Raw genomic sequence first — 25,299 nt, forward strand, 5'->3', positions numbered from 1 at the left:
TGGAATGACTACAGTGTTCCCTAAAGTTTTGCGGAGAGGCATGTCCCTGTGATCAGCTGGGAGGTGACAATGTTTGCAGACTAGTCTGGAATGTGACTGCAAAGCATTGCAGATGGAGCTCATGATTCCAAGCAATAAAGCAGCAGATGAAATCTAACATTAGTAAGGCATGCTGGGACAGGAAGAGCCCTTGCTATAACTATAGAAAGTTCTAAATAGGCTATTTACACTCATTAAAGATTCTGGAGTCATTATAGGTGGCTTCCTGAAAACTGCATCTGAAACAGCTGTTGAAAAGACCAGGCAATTGTAAGAATCATGGGGCCAGTAATGAAAAATGGAGGTGTCACTGTATCATTTATATAGCTGTTGTGCACTCATACCTAGAATACAGTTCTTATCTTCTCCTTTCCAAAAGCATAAAAAGAAGATTAAAACTGGCTCAGGCATGGAACTGCTTTCTTGTTAGAAAAAGCTATACTGACACAAACTCTTCAGGAACTTATCAACTCCATCTCATTGGTAGCATGAAGAAAATGACTGAATGACTCAATTTTTCACAGTATCACTAGTAGATCAGCTGCACGCACTGGAACACACAGCTAACATTAAAAAACATTGCAGAAATAAATCCTTAAGTAGTAGATTTCCAAGTAGCACGTAACTGTGGAACTCTGTCACATGAAGTTAGTTACAAGGCCAAAAAGTAAAAACTGACAAATAATTAAATTCCTAAGGATTGATCCATCTATTTTATTAAATACCATAGCCCATATGTAACCTTTGTTATAGGATGCATTCAGACCACTTGCAGCTGAAAGCTAGGAAGCATCATTTTGCATTATTGTTTCCTTTATGTTCCCTCAGTAGATGCTACTGGACACTTTCCAAAACGGGTCACAGGCTAGACAGACTTTAAGAACTGACAAACTAACATGAAATGCTAGTCTGAAAAGCTTACAGTGACAGAGATGTCATCTCTCTCAAATCATGTAAAATCTATTGGCTGGGATAAAGAGAGGAACAAGAAAAAGCTCAGTGAATGAGAGAAATTTCCAGCTGTGGAAATCCCCGCTAACAATACAAGTCATCATTTTGTTCAAATAAAGCAATGTTCAGTATTGATTAATAAGGAAAACAGTATCTCATCAGTTTCTCCCAAAGCTACTTCATTGCCATCAAGGAAAACAGTATTAAAAAAGGTAACAGAGACAGCATTTACCAACGTTACCAGAGGAGAGTGAGCAAAGAATAATTGAGAAAAACCTCTTCAGGTTCTTATTTCTCTAAATTCTTTATCTCAAATTCTCTCTGTTTATATATTCTACTTATATTCCTCAGATCTATAAAGTTTTTAGGAGATTAAGAAGGAATACTAAAAATCTAATGCTACTCTGAAAATACACTAAAATACACTACAACATTATTAGACTACAATTAAAAATTACTTATTAGGTATTTCATCCCATACTTTCTCCAAAGCGTGGCCGAAGCCTGTTGTATTTAGAGAACATTAATGGAAAAGTAATGTTTTCTGAAGTAGAAAAAGAAAGTCCTCTTGCAATCTAATGGTGAAACTGTTTCAGCTACAATTTGAAGAACAGGTATGTAATGTAGAAGGACATTAAGCACTTTATGCTTCAGAATTAAAATCTGCATTTGCTACCAAAAAAACCCCAAAAGATCTGTGTCAGTTGATTCGGGAGCCAAAGACTCTCCATTTTTATGAAGTTTTATGTTTGACAGTGTCCCAGTGAAATTAGTCACACAGAATCAGTTGAATTACTCGATTCACTCAGCATGTTACTTCTGAAGCAAGGCAAGGATTTCACAGCCTCTAAAATAAAAATGCCAAAGTTGCATCATCTCTACCCACCTGTTGGATGCTTTGACCAACAATTAAAACACCATGCTGTCTGGTCTTTGACAGGCAAAAGCAGCATTTCCACCAGGAGAAAATATGACCAATTAAAATAATATCTATATCTCAAAAGTCCAGAAGAGTGACCCAATGGAGCATGTAACTGATCTCAATTTAGTGCAAGCTCTCGCTATGACAGAAGGCATGACCAAGCAGAGTTTATTGTTCCTTGTTGGCAGTATTCTGTGCCTCAGCTAAAAAAATGAAAAGCACATCTCGGTAAAATCTGGCATTTTCCTTTCTGAGGTGGGCTCTTGAGGTACAAACCATGCATTCAGGACAAAACCACCTAAAACATTCTGAACCTTAACTAAGGATTAATTTTATGTAAAGCACCTCTTGGGAGCTGGAGACAAAAGAGAAAATAGTCATGTTTAATACAGGCTGAACAGCACACCTGGACAGACATTACTGACTAGTAATACTAGGCTTTTCATGAGGCTACAAATTCACATTTCTGACCCAATTTCATTGTATTGAAGAAAATCTATTGCAAGAAAAATGGGAAGTACAGTTTTCTAATACTGAAGTATTTGGGTGAGTTCAAGCAAGCATCACACTGCTGCTTTGATTAACACTGTGGCAAATTCCAGCAGGAAAGGCTCTGATTTGAGAGAGGAAGCTGGAACAGGACTGATGCTCTACTGCTGCTGCCCCTGGAGACCGGGAACAAGGCAAAAACTAAACCCCTCCAGTCATATTAGCTGTGGCTCTCCAGTTGGTAGTTATCAGCACAGTCCTCGCATCACCACACTTTATTTACTGTTATAACCTACACATCTGCTTTATAAAAAACCAATCTTTTGAATTTCCCTTATCTATCTCAAAGAGCAATTTTACTCCTTTTTCAAGTTCAATACATAGGCAATTTAGAGAAATCCTTCTATTGCCAACAGAAGTCTATCCTGTGAAATTCAATTTTGTTACATGTTTAAGTGAAAAGTCAACTCACTGCAGTAGCTAAACTGACTGTAGTATCTAAGCTCCCTGTACGAACTTAACATTTAAAAAAATAAAAAAATTTAACTCACTAAAAATGACAGCTGGAAACTTTAAAGAGAAACTGCATGCATGTGCACACATGCACGCTCCACTACTGGCTGAGCCATCAGATCAGGTACATTACCCTTCAGTTTTATGTCTCTTCCCAATTTTAAACTGATTAAGTTAATTCAAATCAGCATGAAATCAAGGTTACACACAAGGGACATTTTCACTTCCTAGCCTAATGCTATAATTAATTGCACACTCCTAAAACTTCACTTAATGCTGCGTTGGTTTTATTAGCATCTAATTGGCATCAGTTAACTCAGCTGACTGGATTTACATTTACTGTTATGAATTAATCAGTAGTTCTTACACACATGGAATCCATGCAGTTGAGATACAGGTAACACTGTGCTAAAAGTAACTTCCAAGGACACTTTATCTGACTACAATATATCAGAATATGCACAGACAGTTCACAAAAAATGTCCTAAGACTGGTGTCACTTTTGTCTAACCGGTTAACGTGCTAAATTATTCACGCAAGTGACATGTCTCTGAATACAAATTATGCCCAAAATAGCTTTTTCTAAGGAAAGAAAAAAGTGTGTAACAATAAAACCTTGGTAAATGAAATGAGTTACTGAACACCAAAGTTTTTCACATGCTTAACTTCAACAAAAGCTGAGATGGACCAGATGCTCCTCTCTCTAGCTTGTGGGTCCAAATTCAGGAGAGAGTAATTAATAAATATGTATTTTAGAGACTGAGTTCATAATACTTTGCATTCACTTGTTACCTTAAAAGGTTTCAGAATGGGGATCCTTTTAATTGTTCAGTGAGTGACTGTGTTCACATGTCACCCAACAGCTGTGCACACTTATAAACTCTCACACTGAAAAATCTAGACAATTGTCGGGGCCCAAGAGTCTCAGTCAGAGAAGACCTGGATCATAAAAATAGTAGAAAAGCTGTTTATAAATCGAAAGATTATGAAAACACAGAGTTGTTCCCTAGATGGCCAGACCATAGTCCTCAAAGACCAAATATTACAGAAAAAGTGCTTTGGATTTGCTTCCAACAAGAGATGCACTGCAACACAGGAACAGTAACAAAAATTGATAAAAGGATAAGGTAAGCTGGTCAACTAGACAAAACACCACAGAAAAAGTGAGTCCATTTTTGGTAAACTTATCTACAAAGAAACTGCACAATACTAATTACACAACAACAGACTTTGCAGATCTTTTATTTGCAAAACATACTTGTACACAACAGCCAGCTTTACTCTAAATCCTCTGCTTTGCTATATGGGCAACATCAGATTCAAAACAAAAAAATCCAACAGTCACCCTGTACTAAAAAGTCTTAATCAGCACACTAAGTCAGCTTGTTTGTGCAGCGGGAATTTACTGATGGTAAATGCAGAGCTTGGAAAACAAGTTCTCATGAAGAACCACAGAGTTAAAACAAAGAATTACTAGCCACAACAAAAGATGATGCAAAGTAATCCGATTACTCTCGCAGCTCCACTGAACACTTGTAAATGAAAAGAATTTACCAGTGGAAAAGAGACTTTTAAAGTCAGTATTAAAATTGCAAGACAAAGTAGAATGACATCAAAAAGGAAAGATACTGCAAACAGTTAAAAGTATGGGAAGACTTTGAAAATAGGTAACTGTCTTCCATTTATGATACGAACAGGAACAAGATCATATTAAATGATGATACAGACTAAAGGCTCATTCTGGTTACAGAGCAGCTCTAAAAATTTTCCCCAAATCACTTTTGTCAGAATTTCCAATTACTTAACACTGAGCTAACAGGGTATCTAAAAACTGTATTCAGGCCCTGGTTCAATCAATACTTCAGATTAAAAAAAAAGAAAATCTAGTTTTTGTTCTTCATATTATCTGGTACTACTCCACTGTTTCACTCTGATACAAGGGCATATTTTCTTAGCTAAGCTCTTCTCACACATGTGCTTTGGTAGTAGGTTTCTGGTGTCATTGACCTAAGATTTAATTCTTTTGCAGCTCGTTGCAAGATTTTGTCAGCCTGTGAAATACCACTCAGATGAACTTGTTTCTTTTTCCACAGTTGTAATAAAGCACATAATTTGTGGTTAAGAGTGCTTGCATTATTATGCAGGAGAAAAAAATTCCATAATTTCTAAGCAATTTAGGACAACCTATCTCATAGCCATGACTATCCCAACTGGAGTCAGCTGTCTTGGCTATTTAGATCACAGGATTAGTCTTAGAATTAAAGAGTTGCTTTGACATGACTCTTTTTCACTGTGCTTTAAACAGGGCTGTATTTTAATTACACCAAAATATACTTATGTGACTTATGATTTCAACCAAGTTATTATTCACAGCCAGAAATATTATTAAAATAAGAGAACTTTTAAGTAGATAAATTGGTGCCTTACCTTGTGAAAGGCACTGATTTGCCAGAGCAACCTGTCCAGAGTGTAGATACAGATTAAGACGTGTGAAGATACTGCTCAGAGATGGAATTGTAATGAAGCAGAAGGCAACACAAGCCTAAAGCAAATAAAAACATGAAACTGAAGAAAATTCTTAACTCATTATTGATTTTATACATTAATAGTAATAAAAATCTGTAAATCAGTTTTGGAAAAGGCTTTCAATAAAAGCAAATACTATGTGAAGTCCAAAATCAGCAACTTCCAATTTATCATTATTTCAACACTTATTACAATATTTGTTATTATTAATAATTACTGTTATTATAAGTAGATTAGTTCAAAACTTACTCTATTCTTGCTCAAAGAGTTCCTCCCTCCTCAAGTAACCAGCTTGCAGCTCAAGACCAAAATCTAACTAGAAGAAGAATCTGGTGCAACCTGCTGCAGCTTGAGACCTCCTGGAGCAGCCCAGATACCTAGAGATGGAGCAGGTGGCTCCCAGGCATACAGAATTTGGCCAGTGTCACCCTAGCCATCCTTGCTCCAGGACATGATGCACAGGTGCCATGATGAAAAATCCATTAATTCATGGCAATATATGCAAACACCTTCCCAATACATGAAGACGAAGACATATTAGTTGCTATGTTTCCTGTGAGAAGAGGGGAGTGCAAGCAACTACACACAGCCTCTGCATAGTTCAAAGCTCATCTGACTGCAACTAGAAAGACTCAGAGGCACTAAAGCTGAAAGGAGTTATTTCTTTGAAATTCAAATACTGGTTTCAGCAGACCAACACTGACATTATGAGGCAGAAATTGAAATATACTCTTTCTCCCCATCTCCTATTCTCTCTGTCATTGAGTTACACAGAAATTGAGTATTCCATTTCAAATATAATTTGAAAAGCTGATCGTTCTAGAACTCACACAAACACCTCTCAAATGAACCTTCCTTTGGGGAGGGAGTTGATCCTGCTGGTCTTTTTTAAACACAAAGCTGCTATTAGATGCTTTGGGTCTTTTTTTTAAGTTACTTAAATGGCAGCATTTGGCTTTAGAGAGTAAAGATCAATGGTAACAAGAGAAAACAAGAGTATGAACTGCCAAGAAGGCAGGCTCTCAAAGTTTATTAGAGTCAGACCTACCCTGACAAATGCAGCAGTCTTTCTGGAATGATTTCCTTTCATCACCTTTCTTGTTTCCATTGCTAGTTGGTTCACAGACTACACATAAAAACCAGAAGGAAATAATCAAGAAAAATCAAAGATTTATTAGGTCAGTGGCAAATAACAAACTGCATGTTTTACTGCGTGCACTTGGAAAACAGGAACTGTCAAAAGGGACCCTGATATGGTGTGCTTTCACTGTACTTATCAGTCTTTGCTTGGACAATTTCAGTGACTGTTCCTTAAAGCAAATATGATTGCAAGGGTCTGTAAAGGCAGACTTGCTGATTTATTCAAGGCTTCAGATCACCCCTTCCTTCCCAGCTATAATGCAGTCATCACCTCCTTCCTGGTGTAAACATCATGATTTCTAGCTAACACACTTATTAAAAAACCAAAAATAAAATATAAAAGGATTTAAGAGAAGATCCAATGCAAAGGAATGACATGCAGTTAATGCTCACCTGACATGTGACACAATACAAAAAGAGATTAACCCTCCCCACCACAGCAGGACTCTGCCTGTATCTGCAGTGAGACAATCTAATCTCTCCTAGATGGAGGATTATAGGAGAGAGAACCCAAATTCTGTATGCACTAAAGTGCCGTTCGTTTTATTAGACATGAAATATCTTGCAAGTTTTCTCTGTTGCAATGATACCTTGCATAGCTGTCAAGAAAGAACTTCAGAGAGTTCAGGGTGATAAAATGAGAGGTGAGATCAAAGTCTATTTTAAAAACACTTGATAAAAATACTTCAGACTTATTCTGACAGACCAATAATCTGGGTGGGGAATGGCAAAACTGCAAGTATACCTCCCCTTATGAAGATAATGGAGATAAACTGTAACTTACATGAATCAACTGGACTAGAACAGGCTCCAGATTGCAAAACATTGACCTGGCTTCAACATAAAAACTCAGCTGCTGTTCAAAGTCACGTCCAAATGAAACCTGTAAAGTAATAATAAAAAAACAACCTAGATTTTACCATTGTAGGCCATTAAGTTTAAGAAATATAAAACTGCATGCAGATAAACTACAGATATTCAAAGGTCAAAATACCCACATATTGGTAATAAAAGAAATCCCACCATTAACAACAAAATAGCACCTGGAGAATCTCTTGTCCCTCGGGAGACAGCCCTGAAGGACAAAAAAGCCCAGGAAGGCTGGTCATACTTCAAAGGAGGAACTCTTAGAGGCACAGGAGAAGGCCATCTCCAGGTCCTGGAAGATGAGCCAATGGAGACGACAACCAGCCTGGACCTCAGATACAAAAGGAAACGCCACAGCCTTTGGGAAAGGGGCTTGGCAACCTATGATGAATACCTAGATGTAGTGAAGCTGTGCAGGGGGAAAATTAGAAGGGCCAAGGCTCAAGCAGAACTCAACTTGGCCACTGCAGTTAAAGAGAACAAGAAGAGGTTTTTTTCAACAGAAAAAGGAAGACTAGGGAAAACGTAGGCCTGCTGATGACTGAGGTGGGCAGCCTAGTGGTGGAAGACACAGAGAAGGTGGAGTTACTGAATGCCTTCTTTGCTTCAGTCTTCACTGCTAACGCTGTCCCTCATGAATCCCAGACCCTGGAAGCAAGGGGAAAGGTCTGGAGAGAGGAAGGCTTTTCCTCAGTAGAAGAGGACTGGGTTAGAGACCTCTTGGCCAAACTGGACATTCTTCAGTCCATGGGCCCTGATGGGATGCACCCACAAGTGCTGAGAGAGCTGGCAAATGTTATTGCTGGGCCACCCTCCATCATCTTTGAAAGGTCATGGAGAACAGCAGATGCGCCTGAGGACTGAAGGAAAGCAAATATCACTCCAGTCTTCAAAAACGGCAAGAAGGAGGATCCAGTGAACTACAGGACTGTTAAGTCTCACCTGTGTCCCTGGGAAGGTGATAGAGACTCATTCTGTTGAAGAACAGGAAGTTATTGGGAGTGTCAACATGAATTTACCAAGGGTAAATCATGCTTCACCAATCTGCTAGCCTTCTGTGATCACATAACTGGTTGGCTGGATGTGGAGAGAGCAGCAGATGTCATCTACAATGTTATAAATTCTAGATTTGTGAAGCATTTCCAAAAACTCTAGGGACACAGGCTGGGTATTGTTCATACTTAGAAAAGCAGAACAAAAAACCACAGAAAAACAGAAATAAATCAGTGAATCTATACACTGATTCCTGTAGTTTCTGCGCACTAAAGGGACTCCAAGAGAAATAAGCATTTTCCTCACTAGATACATCTGTAAGAAAAGCAGGTTTTCCTCGAGTTTGGTTGATAGATATATCCTTCTATAGTATGGCAAAAGCCTGCAACCTTGCATGCTGGCCGGAGAGAGGTCAAAGACAACCTTTGTGTGAGAACACTCTACTTCCAACTCTCCAGATTTAAAAAAACCAAGTGCTGTCAGCTGGAGTGTCTCAGCTGTCAATTAAAAGCCTAGCAAGAGAAACAGTCTCCAGGCAGTCTACATTGATGTATTCAAATGGAATTTTTTTTAGTGGAAGATTGCATTATTTATTATTTCTCAAGCCACATGCAAATGAAGTTTTTACTGAATTAAAATTAAATTTACATTTAATCCATACAGTGGAAGATCAAAGAAACTCCACCAGAAAGGAAATGATTGCTTCTTACATTAAAGCAACTGTTTTTGCCTTTCCTCTATTTGTGCAACTGCTGGTTCTTGAGTCCTCATCTCAAGCTTCCCTAAAAATACATTTTTTTCCACAAAAAAGCCTTGCTGTAAGGATGACTGTTGTGCTATTCCCTCCACATCTTAATGTGTGATGGCTTAAAATTCTTTACGAGTCATTTTCCTGCTATGAATTTTTTTCTTCCCTAAACCAAGACCACATCAAATATTAATTCAAGAAGGAAAATCCTCCTAAAGGAAATTATGCAATTTAGTACTGCATGTAAAGCAAAACTATATTTAAAACATATTAAATAACAAATTATCGTAGCTGAAGATAAAGCAACCATCCAGAGGTAAATTCACAGGCTTGCAACAAAGAACAAAGAAGACAAGCAGAGACAAAGCCTGTCAGCTCTGACTGTGTGAAAGAAATACAAGTTTTGAGAGGATCTGGTTAGTGAATAAAATAACGCTTACAAACATCTTCCTTGAACAACCAGACATGTCACACACAACAGACAAGAACAAAAGATTTTACTGGGATAAAAGGAAGGGAAGGGTTAAAAATATATTTAAAGACAAAACAACTGGAGCTTTTGTGGGACTACTAATGTGATGAAACAAATTATTTCTAAATTAAGATAAACAGATATAAAAATAATATACAAGCTATATTTATTTTGTGGGTTTTAAAGCTGGTATTGGATCCATTAGAGCTGGGTAGTGGGACTGTATTCACATAAACCACTGACCTCTCTGATACTGTAAGAAGCAAGACTTTAATTGCTGTTTAACTTTTAAATACTTACCTTGCTTTATAGGAGATTTAAAAAACTAGCAGAAAACATGATTAAATAAGCATCATGTGCACTTTAAGCTCTCATATTGCACCATGTTAGCTTCAACACTGTATATTTCTCTAAACACATGCACACTTCTTCCACTAAAATACACCAGTTAGGGTTTTCAGTGGTCTTAAGCCAGTCAGACACAGAGTCTCTGGTTCAGCTACACAGGCACCTGTTTCTCATGGGGATCTCATGAAAATCCCAGCTATAAGGTACACCCCAACAGTTGCACACAACTCACCATTTTTATGAATCCATTTATCAAAGCTGCTAACATTCTTTTCTCATCCTCCAGTGTTAGTGCACTAGAAGAGAAAATTTATACAGTAAATTTTAGAATGTATTAATCTTATCTATCCTTAAAGGTTCAAAAGATAACTAATTTATACAATGCAATGTCCATATAAAATACTTATTGTACACTAAACCCACTAATCTAGTAATTTTAGGTATAAAGCAATTAACCAATTTTAATATTAATATCAGCAATTAAACCCAGCACCAAACTTTTTTAAAGTACCAAATTTTTTTAAAAGGTAAAAATTGTTAAAGCATGTCTTTAGATTTTACATAAACTCCGATTTTGCCATGAGGAGAAGGAAGTTAAGCTCATTTTCTTTACTGCAGCAAGCAAATGGCTTCACTCTTGTGTTACAGCATGAAAACTTCAGTAGGAACTGAGTAGAAAAACCTAAAGAAATTAGGAAACCTATTCTTAGCAGAAAGGAGAAAAGCTTTTAAAATATATTTTAAGTAGTATATATAATAGTTCATGTATTTATTTTAGAAACAACATTAGCTTCTTGTTTTGATTTCTGGAGGGTTTGGGGTTTGCTGTTTTTTTTTGTTTACTAACCCTGCCACATCATTTTAAAAATAATTAACATCACCTTGTTACAGTGCTCTTTTTTGATGTTTTAACAAGAACTGAACTAAACTAACACATAAAAAGTTTATTTTCAAGACTGTAACAGACACCTATTTTATAGCAACAGTCCAAACCTGATTTGAAACAAACGTACATCACATGAAAATCCAATAGGTCAAACCTATTTCACTAAAATGGATGAATAAAAAGTTAAATTACAATTAACCAATGCAATTTAATCCTTTTACTATTATTTACTTGGCTCCTTTAGTATATCAGTTACCAATTTCCTAGCTCAGACACCAGATGGGAAGAGAACAATAGCTTTATTATACAAATTCAATAAAGGAGGAAAGAAAATCTCAGCATGATTAGCTCATTAGTGCCCTGCCCATCAAAAGAGTCAACTGATGGGCTCTGAAAGGCTGAGAAGACCTGTAATGAGATATGTGGGTCAGTTGCAGGCTTCCAGTTCAGTTCTGAATCAGACCTCTACCAGTCTAGAGGCTGTTATCCTCCAACAGCTGCTCCCAGCCTCAGTGAGCCCTTCACAGTAGGTTGGGAATTTCCTCAACCAGGATGCAAAAATAGATGCAGGAGTTATTTTAAGACATCTAGAATTTATAATGATTTGCCAATAAGAAATGACACAACAGAACCAAGCTAACAATGTACACCATCTTATGTCAGCTAAAAGAACTGCTGATTTAAGGGATTTTACAGATCTCAGCAATCTATCAAAATTGTTCTGGCAACACATCAGAGGAAGTACCAAATATGGATCACCATAAACTGCTTCATTTTTTTAATTAAACTGGTTTAGCTTCAATATATTGTTCTATTTGAAGACTGAAGTGGCTTAGTGCAACACACAGCCAAATAAGGTGCTCTAACCCAAAATAAAGCACTCTAGCTGGTATAAATTGGAGTAACATGCCAAATCTGATTTCTTTATTGGCAATAAATCTTGCATTCATGGCATATCAAGGCTGAGAAAGTTCCTTTACAGTGTCTCTCACACTAAGAGGCTTTGGCCTCAGAGTGCCAAAAAAACTGTGTCTTTACAATTCTACTCAACCCAAACCAGAAGAAAAAAAAGGCAATTTTTGTTCTTAAGGTCTAAAATCTGCAGTGTTGGGATTCTGGCTCTATTTTCAACCAGACACAGTGATTTGTGTGATTTTTGCAAGTTACCTACAAATCATAACCGTTTTCCACCTTGCACAGCTGAATGTCATGGAAGCTTGATTTACAACTATGTGGCCAGTACTCCAAGACACTCTGCTTCAAGGTACTACAAAAAATTGAAGGAAACTGGCATAGTCCAAGTCTGGCACACAGAACCCCTTTTTTCCTATTTATAAATATGTTTTAAATAAATATTAACATAAACCACAGGTAAACTGTGAAGTCATAATTGCTGAGAATCTGGCATATCAGCAGGCATTTGGCACAGAAAAGAAAAAATATCCTGACCTATACACAACTGCTGTTCAAACACTGAGGGGGCCACAGGGCACCCAAGATCCCTAAAGACTTCAGCACCCAAAGCCAAGGGGAAAATAGGAGGATTTAGGGGAAAGACCTAGATAGTTAAAGAGCTTCTCTCATCTAGCTTCCCCTACTCAAGTTCCTAGAGATTTTCCAGGTGTCCTTTAAAATATTTCATACCTCTTTGTAATGGCTGAAAAAAGTGGCCAAAAAAAGGTGTGACTGAGTATGGCAATCTGTGCTTTAATGGCTACATACTCACTTAAATCTCAAAAATAGTTTATTATTCACTGTAACGCAAAGATTGCATTGGTTTCACTCTTAAAAATACTTCTACAAGATTGGACTGTTTAGTGTCTCTGCTCCATTAGAAAACTCTAAAAAAACATTGCTACTTTCCTTTTAAAATTCTGCTTCAGTATTCAAAATAAAGCAGTAATTACAGAGCAAATGGTATGTGCTGCCACTTCACCACACAGCTCTTCCCTCACCACTAATTGGATTCATGTCTTAATCCACCATGAAGCAAACAGCCTCAGAAGTGTGAACTGCACAGCGAGCAGCCGAACTTTGCATAAACAATAATTATTAGTACAAATACAGCTAATCTTACTTCACAGAATCATGCATTGTCTTGCAGATATGCAGAAGAGCGTTGAGTATAACGGGATCCTTGGTAGGTTCCTGCTGATGCCTAGAAAATGTTTTAGAAAAAAGGATGAAAAATCCTGCTCTGTCAAAATGAAAAACAAGGAATCGAGTAAACACCAATTTAAAGAGTAATTCCAACCATCAGCTTTGTATGACACTACAGGAATTTTATACTCATTTTTTAACCAACAGAACTCCAAAGATCACATGGTTAATAGATGTACAATTCCAACAAATGCCAGTCAAGAAATACTATCTCAACAGATGGAGCTTTACTGCCAAGCCACAGAATCTGACTCCTTATGGGACACAGTGAGCTAGACAGGTGATACATGGAGGCAATCTAAGAACATCAAAACGAAGCAACCCCAGATCTACCAAGAAGTAAGATAGTTCCTCAGCCAGTGATGGACAGACAGGAAGGATGAATGTCACAGTCAGGTACATAGGCACACGTGCAGTGAAGCATCTCTAAGATGACTGAAGGGCTGCAGCATCTCTTGAATGAGCAGAGACCAAGAGAGCTGGAGCTGTTCAGCATAGAGAAGAGACTGGCTTGGAGGGGCTTAGAAGTGTGTATAAATACTTGAGGGGAAGGTGAAAAGGAAAAAATGTTTAAAGGAACCTGACAATTACTTGAAACAGAATGGCCTGTTTGACTTCTACAATATTTGAAGACAAAGCCTCATCTTTTAAGTTCTTTTTCAAAGGGGGAAAAATCAATTTTTCTGCATAAAGAAGCTTTTAACAACAGACTGTCTCTCTTCCTCCATTATACCAAGGAAGCAGTTGGAATATGGAAAAAATTTCATAAACCAACTAAAACAACATAAATTTTAAAAAGCTTAGAGAACAACTATTCTGATAATCCTCAGCAAGTCAGCATCAATATGATTACTTAAATTTCAGATTTCTTTGTGAACAATTAAGCAGTCAATCAACAGATGGACAAAACTGACACATTTTATTATTTTTTTTCCCATAGCCTGGAACACCTTCATGACCTAAGTGGCTCATTTACCAACTCATCTTCCCTAGCAATCTTTCAGTCCATTTCCCAGATCCTCCAGAGTGCATTTATGTGAATATTCTCCACTTACTTGATAAAAGATTCCATAATGCACTTGCAAACCTCCACTCTCACGCTTTCCTTCTGGAACATATCCAGAAATGGCAAGAACTTCTCCTGAAAGCACAAATACATAAACAAGTTTGGGTATCTTACAAACAAAACACTAAAACAATAAATATTTAATGAATAAGTTTTATAATAATAGTTGGTTTAGTTAAAATTATTTTAATATTTTTTAAGGCAGTAATTCATACTGAAGGATGAAAGAGTAGAACAAATGGAAAAGCACCAAAGGCTGGAAGATGTATCCAGTTATTTGAGATATCCAGAATAAAAGACAGAACACAGAGCTGTCTTAAAAGAAATAATATGGTTGAAACATCTTAAGATCACAACAAACTCAGGCACCTATGGGAACAAGAGGTAGGATGTTTAAAAAAAATTAAAACAGGCCACACACCAGCAACCATTTGTGTGTATCCAGGGCAAATTATGAAGGTCCAAGACATTCAAATTTTCCTAAAGATAAGGGTTTAGGTTGTTAAGATACTGAAATACTTAGTTTTTGTATCATCTCAAGAATATAGCAAGGATAAGTTTTTCAGTATTATCTGGGCAATCTGTAAACAAGATTCAAAATCCAAAGAGTTAGTCTTGAATTATACCCTTCAACTAGTTTTAGTACTTCGACACCTACTGCCTTGCTCCTCTTTCTCTACCTCATTTACAGTCTCTGATCTCTCTAAGTTTCACTTTGGTTCAATGATAAACTTAAGCCCTATGACAGAGAATGTGAATTATGGAAACAGCTATCAGCAATAACATGAACACACACAAATAACTGGTATTTTATCTTCCATTGGTTGTCACTTATGCCATCGTAACAAGCAAACTTAAGAGAATCTAACAGCCTAAGGAAAAAAAGTATAAAAAATTTGAATTAGAATAACCAATATTTAAGTAGTAAGCAGCAGAGAACTTCCAAAATGTTTCTCCACTTATCTACTTGATAAAAAGTCCTCTCACTATGTGGGCTTGTAAGCAATTTAAATATCCAAGTCAGGTAAGTTCTCTTGCAGAAACAGTGCAAAATAGTTCTTCTAAAATATTTAATAAATAGAGTATCACTTACCACTGAAAAAAGCAGAGAGAAGTCATAGATATAGGTAATTACTTTCTGAATAACTGACTGCAGCTAAAGGGAAAAAAAGAAGAGTGTAGGAAATTGTTGTAATACATGTTAAATTAATACTATCCACACCAAAGATTATTCTTCTCTAGCTATTCACAGAAAAATGGGTTGGACAACACTTCAAGCATTCGTAGATATAATTTCTTTCCCCAAAGCAGGATCAACTACAGCCATGCTGTTCCTAACACATTTTCCCAACACACTTTTCACAACTCCTAAGAACAGAAGCTGACAAACCTGCCCAGGCTCTATTAATTTATAACTTTTTATAGTTAGGCACCTTTTTCTGATTTATAGCCTGCATGTTTTCTAGCTCTCTAGACTAAAAATAACAAACAAACCTGTTTTTTAAAACCAACTTTTGTAGGCACTTCATCTACCCTCCAAGTAACCACAAAAGCCGCCTTCTAGAACCTCTTCAACTGATCCATATCTCTCACCTTGCATGCAGTCTCAAGAGCTGAACATAATATCTCATTGAAGCCTTAAGAATGTCAAGTGGAGATGGATTATTTTATAGTTTAGTTCTGTTTAAACAGCCTGCCTTGCTTGCTAACTTTCTTCAGCAGAACACCACTGTCGATGGAGGAGTTAACTATTGCTAATTCTAAATACTTAAGTTGCTCTGATTTAGCATTTCTCTGGACTAATGATGTACAGGAAGGAACAAATTGCAGCATTACTCTGCTCCCAAAGGCTTCCCAAATCATAGCCAGTGTTTAGAAATAACTCTTTTGTGATAAGAAGCATCAGCAATGTTTAAGAACTAATTTCATCTAAGAAAATGCACATCAGATTTTTACAGATTTCACCAGATATGTTCTTTACCTGAGGGTAAGCATCTTCAAATGCTCGATCAGGAGTCATGTGTTTGATAACATCAGCCAAAACTGTATTGACCTCTCGCTTCTGTGTAGCAAAAAATGAAGTTACAAAACACAGTCATGAAATAGGCACAGAAGTGACTGAAAACCAGATGGATAATTTAGTTCCATTTGACAAAGCATCAGCTTTCTGTGGAGCTCTAGTTGAGCCAGGAAGTAAATCCTTGCTTAAACTGGTTCATCTGCCATTAAAATAAAAGGATGAAAATCCACAGTGCTGGGGAGTGGTGAAGATTCCTTCGAAGCTGCATCTTTTGTCCCTAATCTCTCAGGAAAGCAAATACATTTTTTTATTCACTGCTTAAGGCCTACACATTTACACTGAGTAGGCATAGCTTTTCCATTTTTAATACCAAACTGCCAATATAGCCACTCAGTCTGTAGCAGAAAACGGAAATGAAATAATTTTCACATACCGTGAAATGTCTGCACGTGTACTCCACCCACACTTCTGCACAGTTGATATAATCCTAGAAATACAAGTGCCTTATGATTACCAGTGTGTACAGGAGGTTTTGAGAAATACACCTACAAAAATACACTTAAAAGTGTAACTCCTGAGGCATTATTAATGCAGACCTAGAGATCTAGCAGTAATGACAAACCTCCCAAGTTGCTTATGTATGTTTGCAGGGATCACATAAAGGTATTATATTCTTGGCAACTCTGTGTATCTAGAAAAGGTAAATCATGTTATGCTAAGGATATGCTAACTGAATAACTGGCTACAATTTTACCCTAAACCCAGAATCAGCAATGAAAAAGACCAGACAACAACTCACCTGTGGGTTCTTCAGCTTTGTTATAACCTTCCAGGCTTCATTTAATATTTGAAGGCGATCGTTTTCAGCAGGATCAGCCAACGCCAGGTTTAATCCCAAGGAGCGAAAGAGGAGATGCTGAAAGTTGATGAGAAATTTCAAATTAAAAGCAGAAGATGCATGTCCCTCAAACACTGCTCTAGCAAGTACACCGGGCAGAAAGGTTTTCTTGGGTCAAACCACCTTTTAGTTAAATGAACTTAAATGAAAGTTCTGCAAGCAACTAAGAGAATAAAGAACTCGGTGACAATGAACAGGAATTGCTAAAAATTACACACAAAATGTTACCTTTGGAAATCCAGATTCATCACACTCTTTAATCATGCCAATGAAGTCCATAGATCTTGCAGCAATAAACTCTGCTCTGAATGCTGACATTACTGAATTCAACAGCAAAGCACTACAATGAACACAACACAAATACAGCTCAGCATCAACTACAATTTTGTTGTCCTTTCACTTATATTAATCTGAACTTCTTAGACTAACAACTGTCCAGCATCAATTCTGAATTTTAAGAATGAGGAGGAAGAAAAAACCCTCACAATTCAAGCTTGCATTGATGAGGAGCAATAGTGCATAACCAAAACAAGAAAATATTAAGCCATCAGATAAGGAAAAGGTAACCCAGCCTCTAGAATACTTGCTCCACACAGGGTTTTTGAAGCCATCATTTTACCAGAAGTTTGCTAGAAAGATCAAGTAAAACAGTAGCACCTAACACTTTTAGCAACTTACTCTGTCTTTGTAACTACAGTTCAGAAGTATATTTTGGCAGGGAAAAACCTCTGCTGCAATTTTTCTCATTGAATGAAAATGTATTTGCATTATAAAAGTCAGATTGCTAGAGGCTGCGTTGCTAGGATTAAAGTAAATCCAAAGAGTCATTATCATGCAATAACTGCATAAGATATTAATAACCGGCATTGACATATTCAGACATTTATGATTAACCATTTAGATCTGTCCTTGTACTACTATCAAGCCAAAGCTACCAATGGAAGAGCGAACTCACTGGATTATGTAAAACCAAGTTCACTAATACTATTATGCAAACGTAAGAAACAGTATCTGGTATCATTCAAAAGGCAATTCCTTCGGGCAAAGACAGCCATGAGCTGGCAGAGAAGCTGCCTCATAAAACAGTGTCCTTCACTAGTCTGACACAGACAGTCTGAATATGGGGCAGATTACCTCGAGGGGAATTCTATGGAGTTCTTAAAATAGCCCAGCATGCTCTGTGTTTCTGACTGAGCATAGTGGTCCCATTGAAATTTGACTGGAATTTGCATTTTACCATTAGACAAGTACTTCCAGTTCACTAGGTATATGCTTTGCAATACAGAGAAGCACTTAAATGGTTGCAATGTAGTTGCAAGATACTGAGATTATTTAAATATTTATAAACTGATGCCTTTTTGCTTGGTAATATTTTGACAGTCATGAGAAGACATATAAACTCAGAACTCTGAAAGAAGTGGAGAACTACCATGAAGAACTATCATGCTTAATAGATCACCTAAAACCAGATTATTCAAATTCCCAATAAAAGACATGTATCAAAAACATTTATTTTAAAGAACTCATTATGCTCAACATTTTGTCCTTCCTTCAAAGAGCAAATAGGCACAAAGAAGAAGCCCCTAGACCATCTTTACAACAAGAAATGCTAAAAGGTGATTTAAAAATAAATTCCACAGAACAAATCAACTCCTATATAAAACTGTTAATACAGCAGAATACGTGGATTATTTTTACCCATATTATACAACAGCATTTTTGCATCACATTTTTTAAATCTCCCTTTCCCTGCACTCCTTAGCTCAGTCACAGAATGCTAATGCTGGCATTCCTCATTTAAGTGATTAACATATTTTAGCTCCTTAGCCACAGCAGAACTGGGCTGTGCAAAGCACATGAGAAAAAACAGGTAGCTGAACACTTTCCCAGAACTCAGCCTACCTAGCCAATAAAATGAGCTGAGATGAGCTCATCAGCAGGCCAAACCAGAGTCACACAGCTCAGAAAGTACCTCCTAAACTTTCAGACCGTCTTCCTGAACTACTGATTGAAGGTGATTAGCCTGCACACAGACTTCTAGGAGACATCTGGGATACCCATTTTAATGTTGAAAAAAGCAGCTGCATAAATATTGCCATGTTCCAAAGGTGCCAGCTGCTTTACAACATCCCTTGCAAGATGCATGTATGGGCTGACTATGGAGAAGGAAGAGGAGGAAAACAGAGAAAAAATGAAGGACAACCAGGAATCAGACACGTGGCTGATGGAGAACATATTACATGTCCTAAGCTTTGGCTTAGGAGCCCAAATGCATCAACCAAGTGAATAAACTTAACTTTTGCTCTACAAGTAATGTACCACATTTTAGAACTGATCTCTGGAAAATAGATGTTCATAACGATGATTTAGCAAGCTACTGGGCAAACAAAAGCTGTACTATGCATCCTAAAAGTTTTTACAAAAGGGAGAGAGAGAATTTTATTACAGGAACTCATGGGTCCTCATTACAGACTTGTGTCCTCTACACTTTGCAATACTTACTTGTTCCCCAATTTTTTGCATCTCTCCATCATCTCAGTAAGCAGAACCTGGAAAAATTACTTATTAAAATTAGTGCATAGAGACCCTGCAAATCAATTCAGCTTTAATTACTATAGTGAAGTCTACTAAAAGCTGTTTTAATTACCTACTCAACAAATTTCAACAATCCCGTTCTACCTGTATTTACAACACAAGAAAATAACAGTATAGTACAAGATAAAAGACACCAACTGGAATAGGCAGAGTGGGATTTTAATCAAAGCCACCATTTCAGGGAAGTCCAATTTGAAATCCTTCAGCCATGCCATTTCTCAAAATAATCACTATTTACCAGCCAAGCCAATTACCTCTGGCAGGAGAGGTGAAAATTACCAACCACAGAATGCAAAACAGACAGGCTGAGATTAAAATAGCTTGTTGACTATGTTAAACAATTATGAAGCTACAGTTTACTGAAATAATTTTTATATGACAATGATATAAATGATTTATGTATGACAGAAGAAACTAATGAATTCAGAAAAAAAAGATCAAACTATCTGAAGGACAGCAAGAAACAAGCAGGAATACTGGTTATGAATTTAAAGTAGTCTAACTAGAGCCTTGGGGAAATTAACATTCTTCCTGTATAGAAGAGAGAAACAGGCAGGTGTGTCTCAGCTTTTTATACTCACTTTCACACTCATGTAAGGACTGAGGGGGTTTTTTTTAATAGGCTAAACTAACTCTTCACCCCAAAACTACCTTTAGTACCCAGCATTACAAGGCTTACTTACCTCAGGAGCATGGTATGCAATACACTGCAAAATCCAGTCTATAGCAGGAGAATAGAGAGTCAAATACAAAGGAATCTCCACACATTGTACTACCAGCTGGTTCTGAACCGTATCCCCATGAATCTGTTGAAATGAAAGACAAAAACATGTCACTATGAAAATGTATTTTAAAAGAGCTATGATAAACTGGAGAAAGTTTGTGTGTGAATGGAAATTACTACAGACATCACCACAAAGATACACAGGTAGTCTGAAGCATTCCTTGCACGTGGAGGATAAAGTACCAAACTCATAACATATATTATTAAAGTATGGAAACATGCTGAATAGAGCAGTTTCAGCTTATCAGAATGTATGTAAAGTTTTCCATACTATATCTGGGTCTAGGAACATACCTAAATCTAGATTTAAGAGTGTCAAAGATTTTTAAAATGTATGCAGCAGTTTGTTTAAGGAGTGTATTTATGTGATTTTGCAAATAAAACCCCTATTTCCTTACTTGTTTAAATGTGAGGAGAAAGTCAAAGAAATTTTTGTTAAGGCTTTCTTTGAGTTGTGGTGCCACTTCCATCCCAACCTGTATGAAAAGAAAGAGAAGGATTTTATGTGCATCTACCACCTACAATTCTTTTTCAACTGCAAGACAAATGTGTTTTCCAGAGGAGTACACCTACCTACACATATCACATCAACAAACAGCACTGAATCATGTGCTTTTCACTATTTCCTGGCTTACTATTATAGGCATGTCCACTAACAAATACTCTGAGGTAGTCACAGCTGTGTTTAAACATGGTTCTCCTAACATCAGCTCCAAGTATCTGCAAGCAGTAAGGAAATCAGTGCCTACTCCTGAGCCTGCACTGAAACAGCTTATATTTATTGTATGCAGAGAGCCTTCAGTGAAGAACATTTTAAAAGTCAAAGTTCAGAAATTACTTAAAATCATGTGTATTTATTTCATGGACAGAGTGAAGCAAGGATCTCAAAGGAAATTATGAATATATGGATAGGTTTGGATAAAATATTCATAAATAGTATCAGGTGATGTATAAACACAAGGTCTATGTAGTAAAGCTGCAACTGCAAAGGAAACTAATCCATCCATACAGGACAATTTTCAATAACACAGATTTTAAAATATAAAAAAATAAAAATGTGGCATATTATTAAAGAAAAAAGAAAGATGCAGAAGTGAATGAGAAGTTAGTAACACGTTTACACACAAACGAATCCATGTCAACAGCTTAAGGTTGCCCTTTTTTGGGAGTTTTTGGGACTCCTGAGCATATGCAACCCTATCTGACTGCATCACAAAGCAGAGGTACCTAAATTATTAGTTCTAACTGCTCTATCTGATAATTGGGCACCTCTTTTAGCTGTGTCATGAGCAGTAAAAGGTGGACTGTGCATACATACTGTTTCCCAAAAAACCTTCAGAAACCTTGCACTATGTAGGAGGAATTATTAGAGTATGACAAAAATGCAGACATTATTGTATTTCAATAGTCAAATAAACTAAGCAGCTGATTTATCAGAGTAAACCAGAGGTTAGCAATTACTTGCAGATGCCAGAATTGACCTGGACACTCCTGAGGAGTACACCAAAAGCATACTAGACAGTTGATTCAAACATAACAGATCCACACTGAACAAACCCGTTGCATTTCACAACGGCAGCTGATTTCTTGCAAGTATTGCTAATTACCAGCCCTACCAGTTAGAGCTGCGATATCTGCCACTATTTCAAAACTGTATTTCACAAATATTTTTCCACTATTGACTTTTTGAATCATTTTAGGGTCTCTTCTTGGGTAAGTTTATCTTGGCAGGTAACTGGAAGAGTAGATGAGGATAAGAACAAAGCCACACTGCACAGTCAGAAAAAAATCCACTGTCTAAACACTTTCTCAAGTGGCTCCTCTGTCAGGGAGTTGGCCAGCTCTCTGCCTGCCACATACACTCCAACAGTAGAAGGGGGAAGATAAACATGGGAAACTGCATGTACTAATTACGAAAAGCAGAACTCAGCAATCAGACAACAGCACGTAGCCCCAAAGACCAAACTCTCCTTCCACTTAGGTCCCTAACGTTTTGCCCAACCTAAAGATGAAAAACTAGCATAAGTAGCACATAAAATTATTTTTACTTATTATAAAACACTTACAGAAAGATTCCCCATTATTAAAACAAAAGTGGAATTTTATTATTCGGTTTGCTAGAAGGAAGAGACAGGCTGCTGACCACTTCAGATAAAAACAGTAGTTCAAAGAAATTTTCCTTTAATGGCAGAGCTAGCTGCAGTAAATCCTTGGTACAGATGTGAAGTGTTAAATGACAGCCTACCCTGCAAAGGTATGCTCTTGCATAGACTGCAACCAGTGGATCTCCAATTCCTCTAATCATGGATGTTAACCGTGGGAGACATTCTGAAATCCCCCTGTTGAGATTTTTCAGAAATGAAAATGAGATTTAACAAGTGCTAACAGAATTAGATCACGTACGGATAACTTCAGTAGCTGCCTTGTAGATTGAGCACAAATTACAGAAACACCTACCAGTGATGAAGCATATTAGCAGAAAAAATTATTTCTGAAGTAAAATTTTGTGTGTACAGTAACACGTATCATATACTCAAATTGCAGTATCTGCCATTAGGAGTAGTGCAGGTAGCTAGGTTGGAAGCTTGGCTTGTAAAAGTCATACACAACTAAAACACTCCTCTAGTTTGCAGGAACAGCAGAGCTCTAGAAGGGCTGTAATTCAATGTGAAAAAAACATCTGCTTAAAGCAGAACTGGCAGAACTCCTTCTATGCCTCAGTTTCCCACAGGTCCTCTTTGACCGAGCTGTACTAGTGCCTGGAGATGATGCCCATCAATTCTAGTAAAATAATTGCTTTTTAGTTGTCACTACAGTAGCTATTTGGCTTACAACGTTCATTTCAAAGCATAACTGAAAAAGGACAATTACATATGAAGGAACATGTTCAGCTCAGCAACTGAAAATTCTGAAGCATCTGAAGCATATACTGAGACTTTCAACAGATAATGGCTCATTGCTCCTAAACAGTTTCTCCAACTCAGTGTTTAACAATACGACACATCAATATATTCCTTTCAGTTTTCCATCCCCCTCATCTCAACAATCTTGCCTCCCCCTCCACCATCTGAAGCCCCTGGTTTCTAATATGCAAATGTATAATATGTAAACGCATATCCTGATGTCACAATTATACATATATTCCAAAATTGTAAGCACTATTGCATTCCAAATTGTACCGCTTGAATTTACTCCATGGCTTTCCCACCAAAAACTCCAAAATCCCTCAGTACTGCTTTTCCTCAGACCTATTAAGACCTTATCCACCATTAATCGTGGAATTCTCATGCTTAACTCCTTTAATTAGTGCATAAGCCTGCCCAATCACTTCTTTCCCACACTTTACATTCACTCTTACGTTTTGGATAGGAACTTATTGCACTTCAGTATCGCTGCTTCCACGTAGCTAAAATGAAGCCAAGTTAAGGAGCAAAACTAAGATGCATGGCATTTACAATTACAAAACCAAACTTATATACCAAATACACATTGAACAAAGTATTTCAAGGCCTTCTGTAACTAATCTCACTACAATTTGTTGATTTTTATTATTTATCTAAAAGATTTTTAATGTTTCCCAAGTTCTCACACATCAACTCTTATCAGTGCCGTGCTGCTCACAGACAGGAATTCAGCATTCAGTTTGCTACGAAACATGACTCAGAATTAGATGTAAAACATATTGCCTGAAACAAAACAAAGTCAGTATAAACATCAGATTGCTGTGGGTTTTATTGAAACAAACATGTTCATTTTTTGCCAAGTCTGTTAAAAACCTGCAGACTCCAAAAGTCCCATTTGACAAGGATACAATCTGGGAATGAGTTCTCTGATTGAAGCAATCTTGAAAAACCAGTTTAAGCAAGTTTCTTTAGCAGTATCATTGACACACTCTGGAGAAAAATTATCTGGAGAAAAAAAACAAACAACGACCCAGAAACAGTTACATTATTTCTGGCAACAAGTTACTTTTCATTCTAGGTCTAAAATCATATTCTCTTTCAACAAGAAATTAGGTGCACCACAATAATCTAGGCAATATCTATTTGATTCTCAGCTCTCTCTTGCAGCAGTAAGAGCCAAGTACACAGAGAACAAGAGGTAACTAGAGCTTCCATCTTGCACTGAGTAACATTTCAGAAGCTGAAGTCAAGCACTCAGAGCTAATCTCAGATTTGCTACCTGGAAATCTAACCTCTGCCTTCCCTCAAAAGTAGAAATTGTAAAAAAAAAATTCTGTAACAAATTGTAAAAAGAATCTATAACAAATACATGTATAAAAATCTATAACAAATGCATACATATAAAGGATATTAGAAGCACTCAAATTCTTTACTTTAAAAGGGTAATATAATTTTTAAAGAGTATTATTTAAAACTATATTGAAAGAAGCAGGAAATATTAAACACTGACAGAACACTTGTTTTTGCATGCTAAACACCTAACACTGCAGCACAGTTACCTCCTCATGAGCTTTGGGACTATTTGTGTCAGCTGCCAGCAGGAAAAACCTGCCACCCTGGGGTGGAACGGATGGGTTATGGGGACAGTGCTCTGGTCAGACAGGCATGCAGTTGCATGGCTAACTGCCTCCTCTTCCTCTAGATTGCATGGAACAGGAGGCCAAAACAGCTTTCTTGGGATCAACTCAGGTCTCAGTCAAGATGGTTGGGAAGGATGAGTCCTTCTTCTGTCAGCGTTAAAGCTACTCAAGCAGCTTCTGCTGTGAATGTCTACTTATAAACTACTGGTAGAACAGGTTTAAAACACCAGTGGTCTCCCTCCCTGCCTCCAGAAGGTGAGAAGCTCCTGTTCCACAATCAAGTTTTCCACTTCCCAGACTAGAGAGCCACAGGCCAGATACTGAGTACAGGCAGATGTT

The 25,299-nt window shown here is 37.2% G+C and overlaps 1 protein-coding gene across 5 annotated transcripts in view; it reads right to left on the reverse strand.

Annotated features, from left to right (window-relative positions):
* VPS35L (VPS35 endosomal protein sorting factor like) overlaps positions 1 to 25,299 on the reverse strand; it is a 51,459-nt gene that overhangs the window by 15,047 nt on the left and 11,113 nt on the right. For 4 of the 5 annotated variants that reach the window (XM_051632659.1, XM_051632661.1, XM_051632662.1 and 1 more), the window contains 17 exons: positions 24,229 to 24,325; positions 23,776 to 23,823; positions 22,663 to 22,756; positions 20,816 to 20,893; positions 20,317 to 20,439; positions 19,541 to 19,587; positions 17,267 to 17,378; positions 16,940 to 17,056; positions 16,574 to 16,627; positions 16,102 to 16,182; positions 15,214 to 15,276; positions 14,110 to 14,195; positions 12,972 to 13,052; positions 10,241 to 10,304; positions 7,365 to 7,463; positions 6,489 to 6,566; positions 5,342 to 5,456 (listed from right to left, as the gene is read on the reverse strand). In XM_051632659.1, the coding sequence (XP_051488619.1) occupies positions 5,342 to 5,456; positions 6,489 to 6,566; positions 7,365 to 7,463; positions 10,241 to 10,304; positions 12,972 to 13,052; positions 14,110 to 14,195; positions 15,214 to 15,276; positions 16,102 to 16,182; positions 16,574 to 16,627; positions 16,940 to 17,056; positions 17,267 to 17,378; positions 19,541 to 19,587; positions 20,317 to 20,439; positions 20,816 to 20,893; positions 22,663 to 22,756; positions 23,776 to 23,823; positions 24,229 to 24,325 (1,437 nt within the window). The remainder of the gene's footprint in view (positions 1 to 5,341; positions 5,457 to 6,488; positions 6,567 to 7,364; positions 7,464 to 10,240; positions 10,305 to 12,971; positions 13,053 to 14,109; positions 14,196 to 15,213; positions 15,277 to 16,101; positions 16,183 to 16,573; positions 16,628 to 16,939; positions 17,057 to 17,266; positions 17,379 to 19,540; positions 19,588 to 20,316; positions 20,440 to 20,815; positions 20,894 to 22,662; positions 22,757 to 23,775; positions 23,824 to 24,228; positions 24,326 to 25,299) is intronic. The other variant, XM_051632660.1, reaches the window with a different exon arrangement.

This window comes from Apus apus, chromosome 14 (assembly GCF_020740795.1).
Source record: "Apus apus isolate bApuApu2 chromosome 14, bApuApu2.pri.cur, whole genome shotgun sequence".
NCBI classification, from domain to species: domain Eukaryota; kingdom Metazoa; phylum Chordata; class Aves; order Apodiformes; family Apodidae; genus Apus; species Apus apus.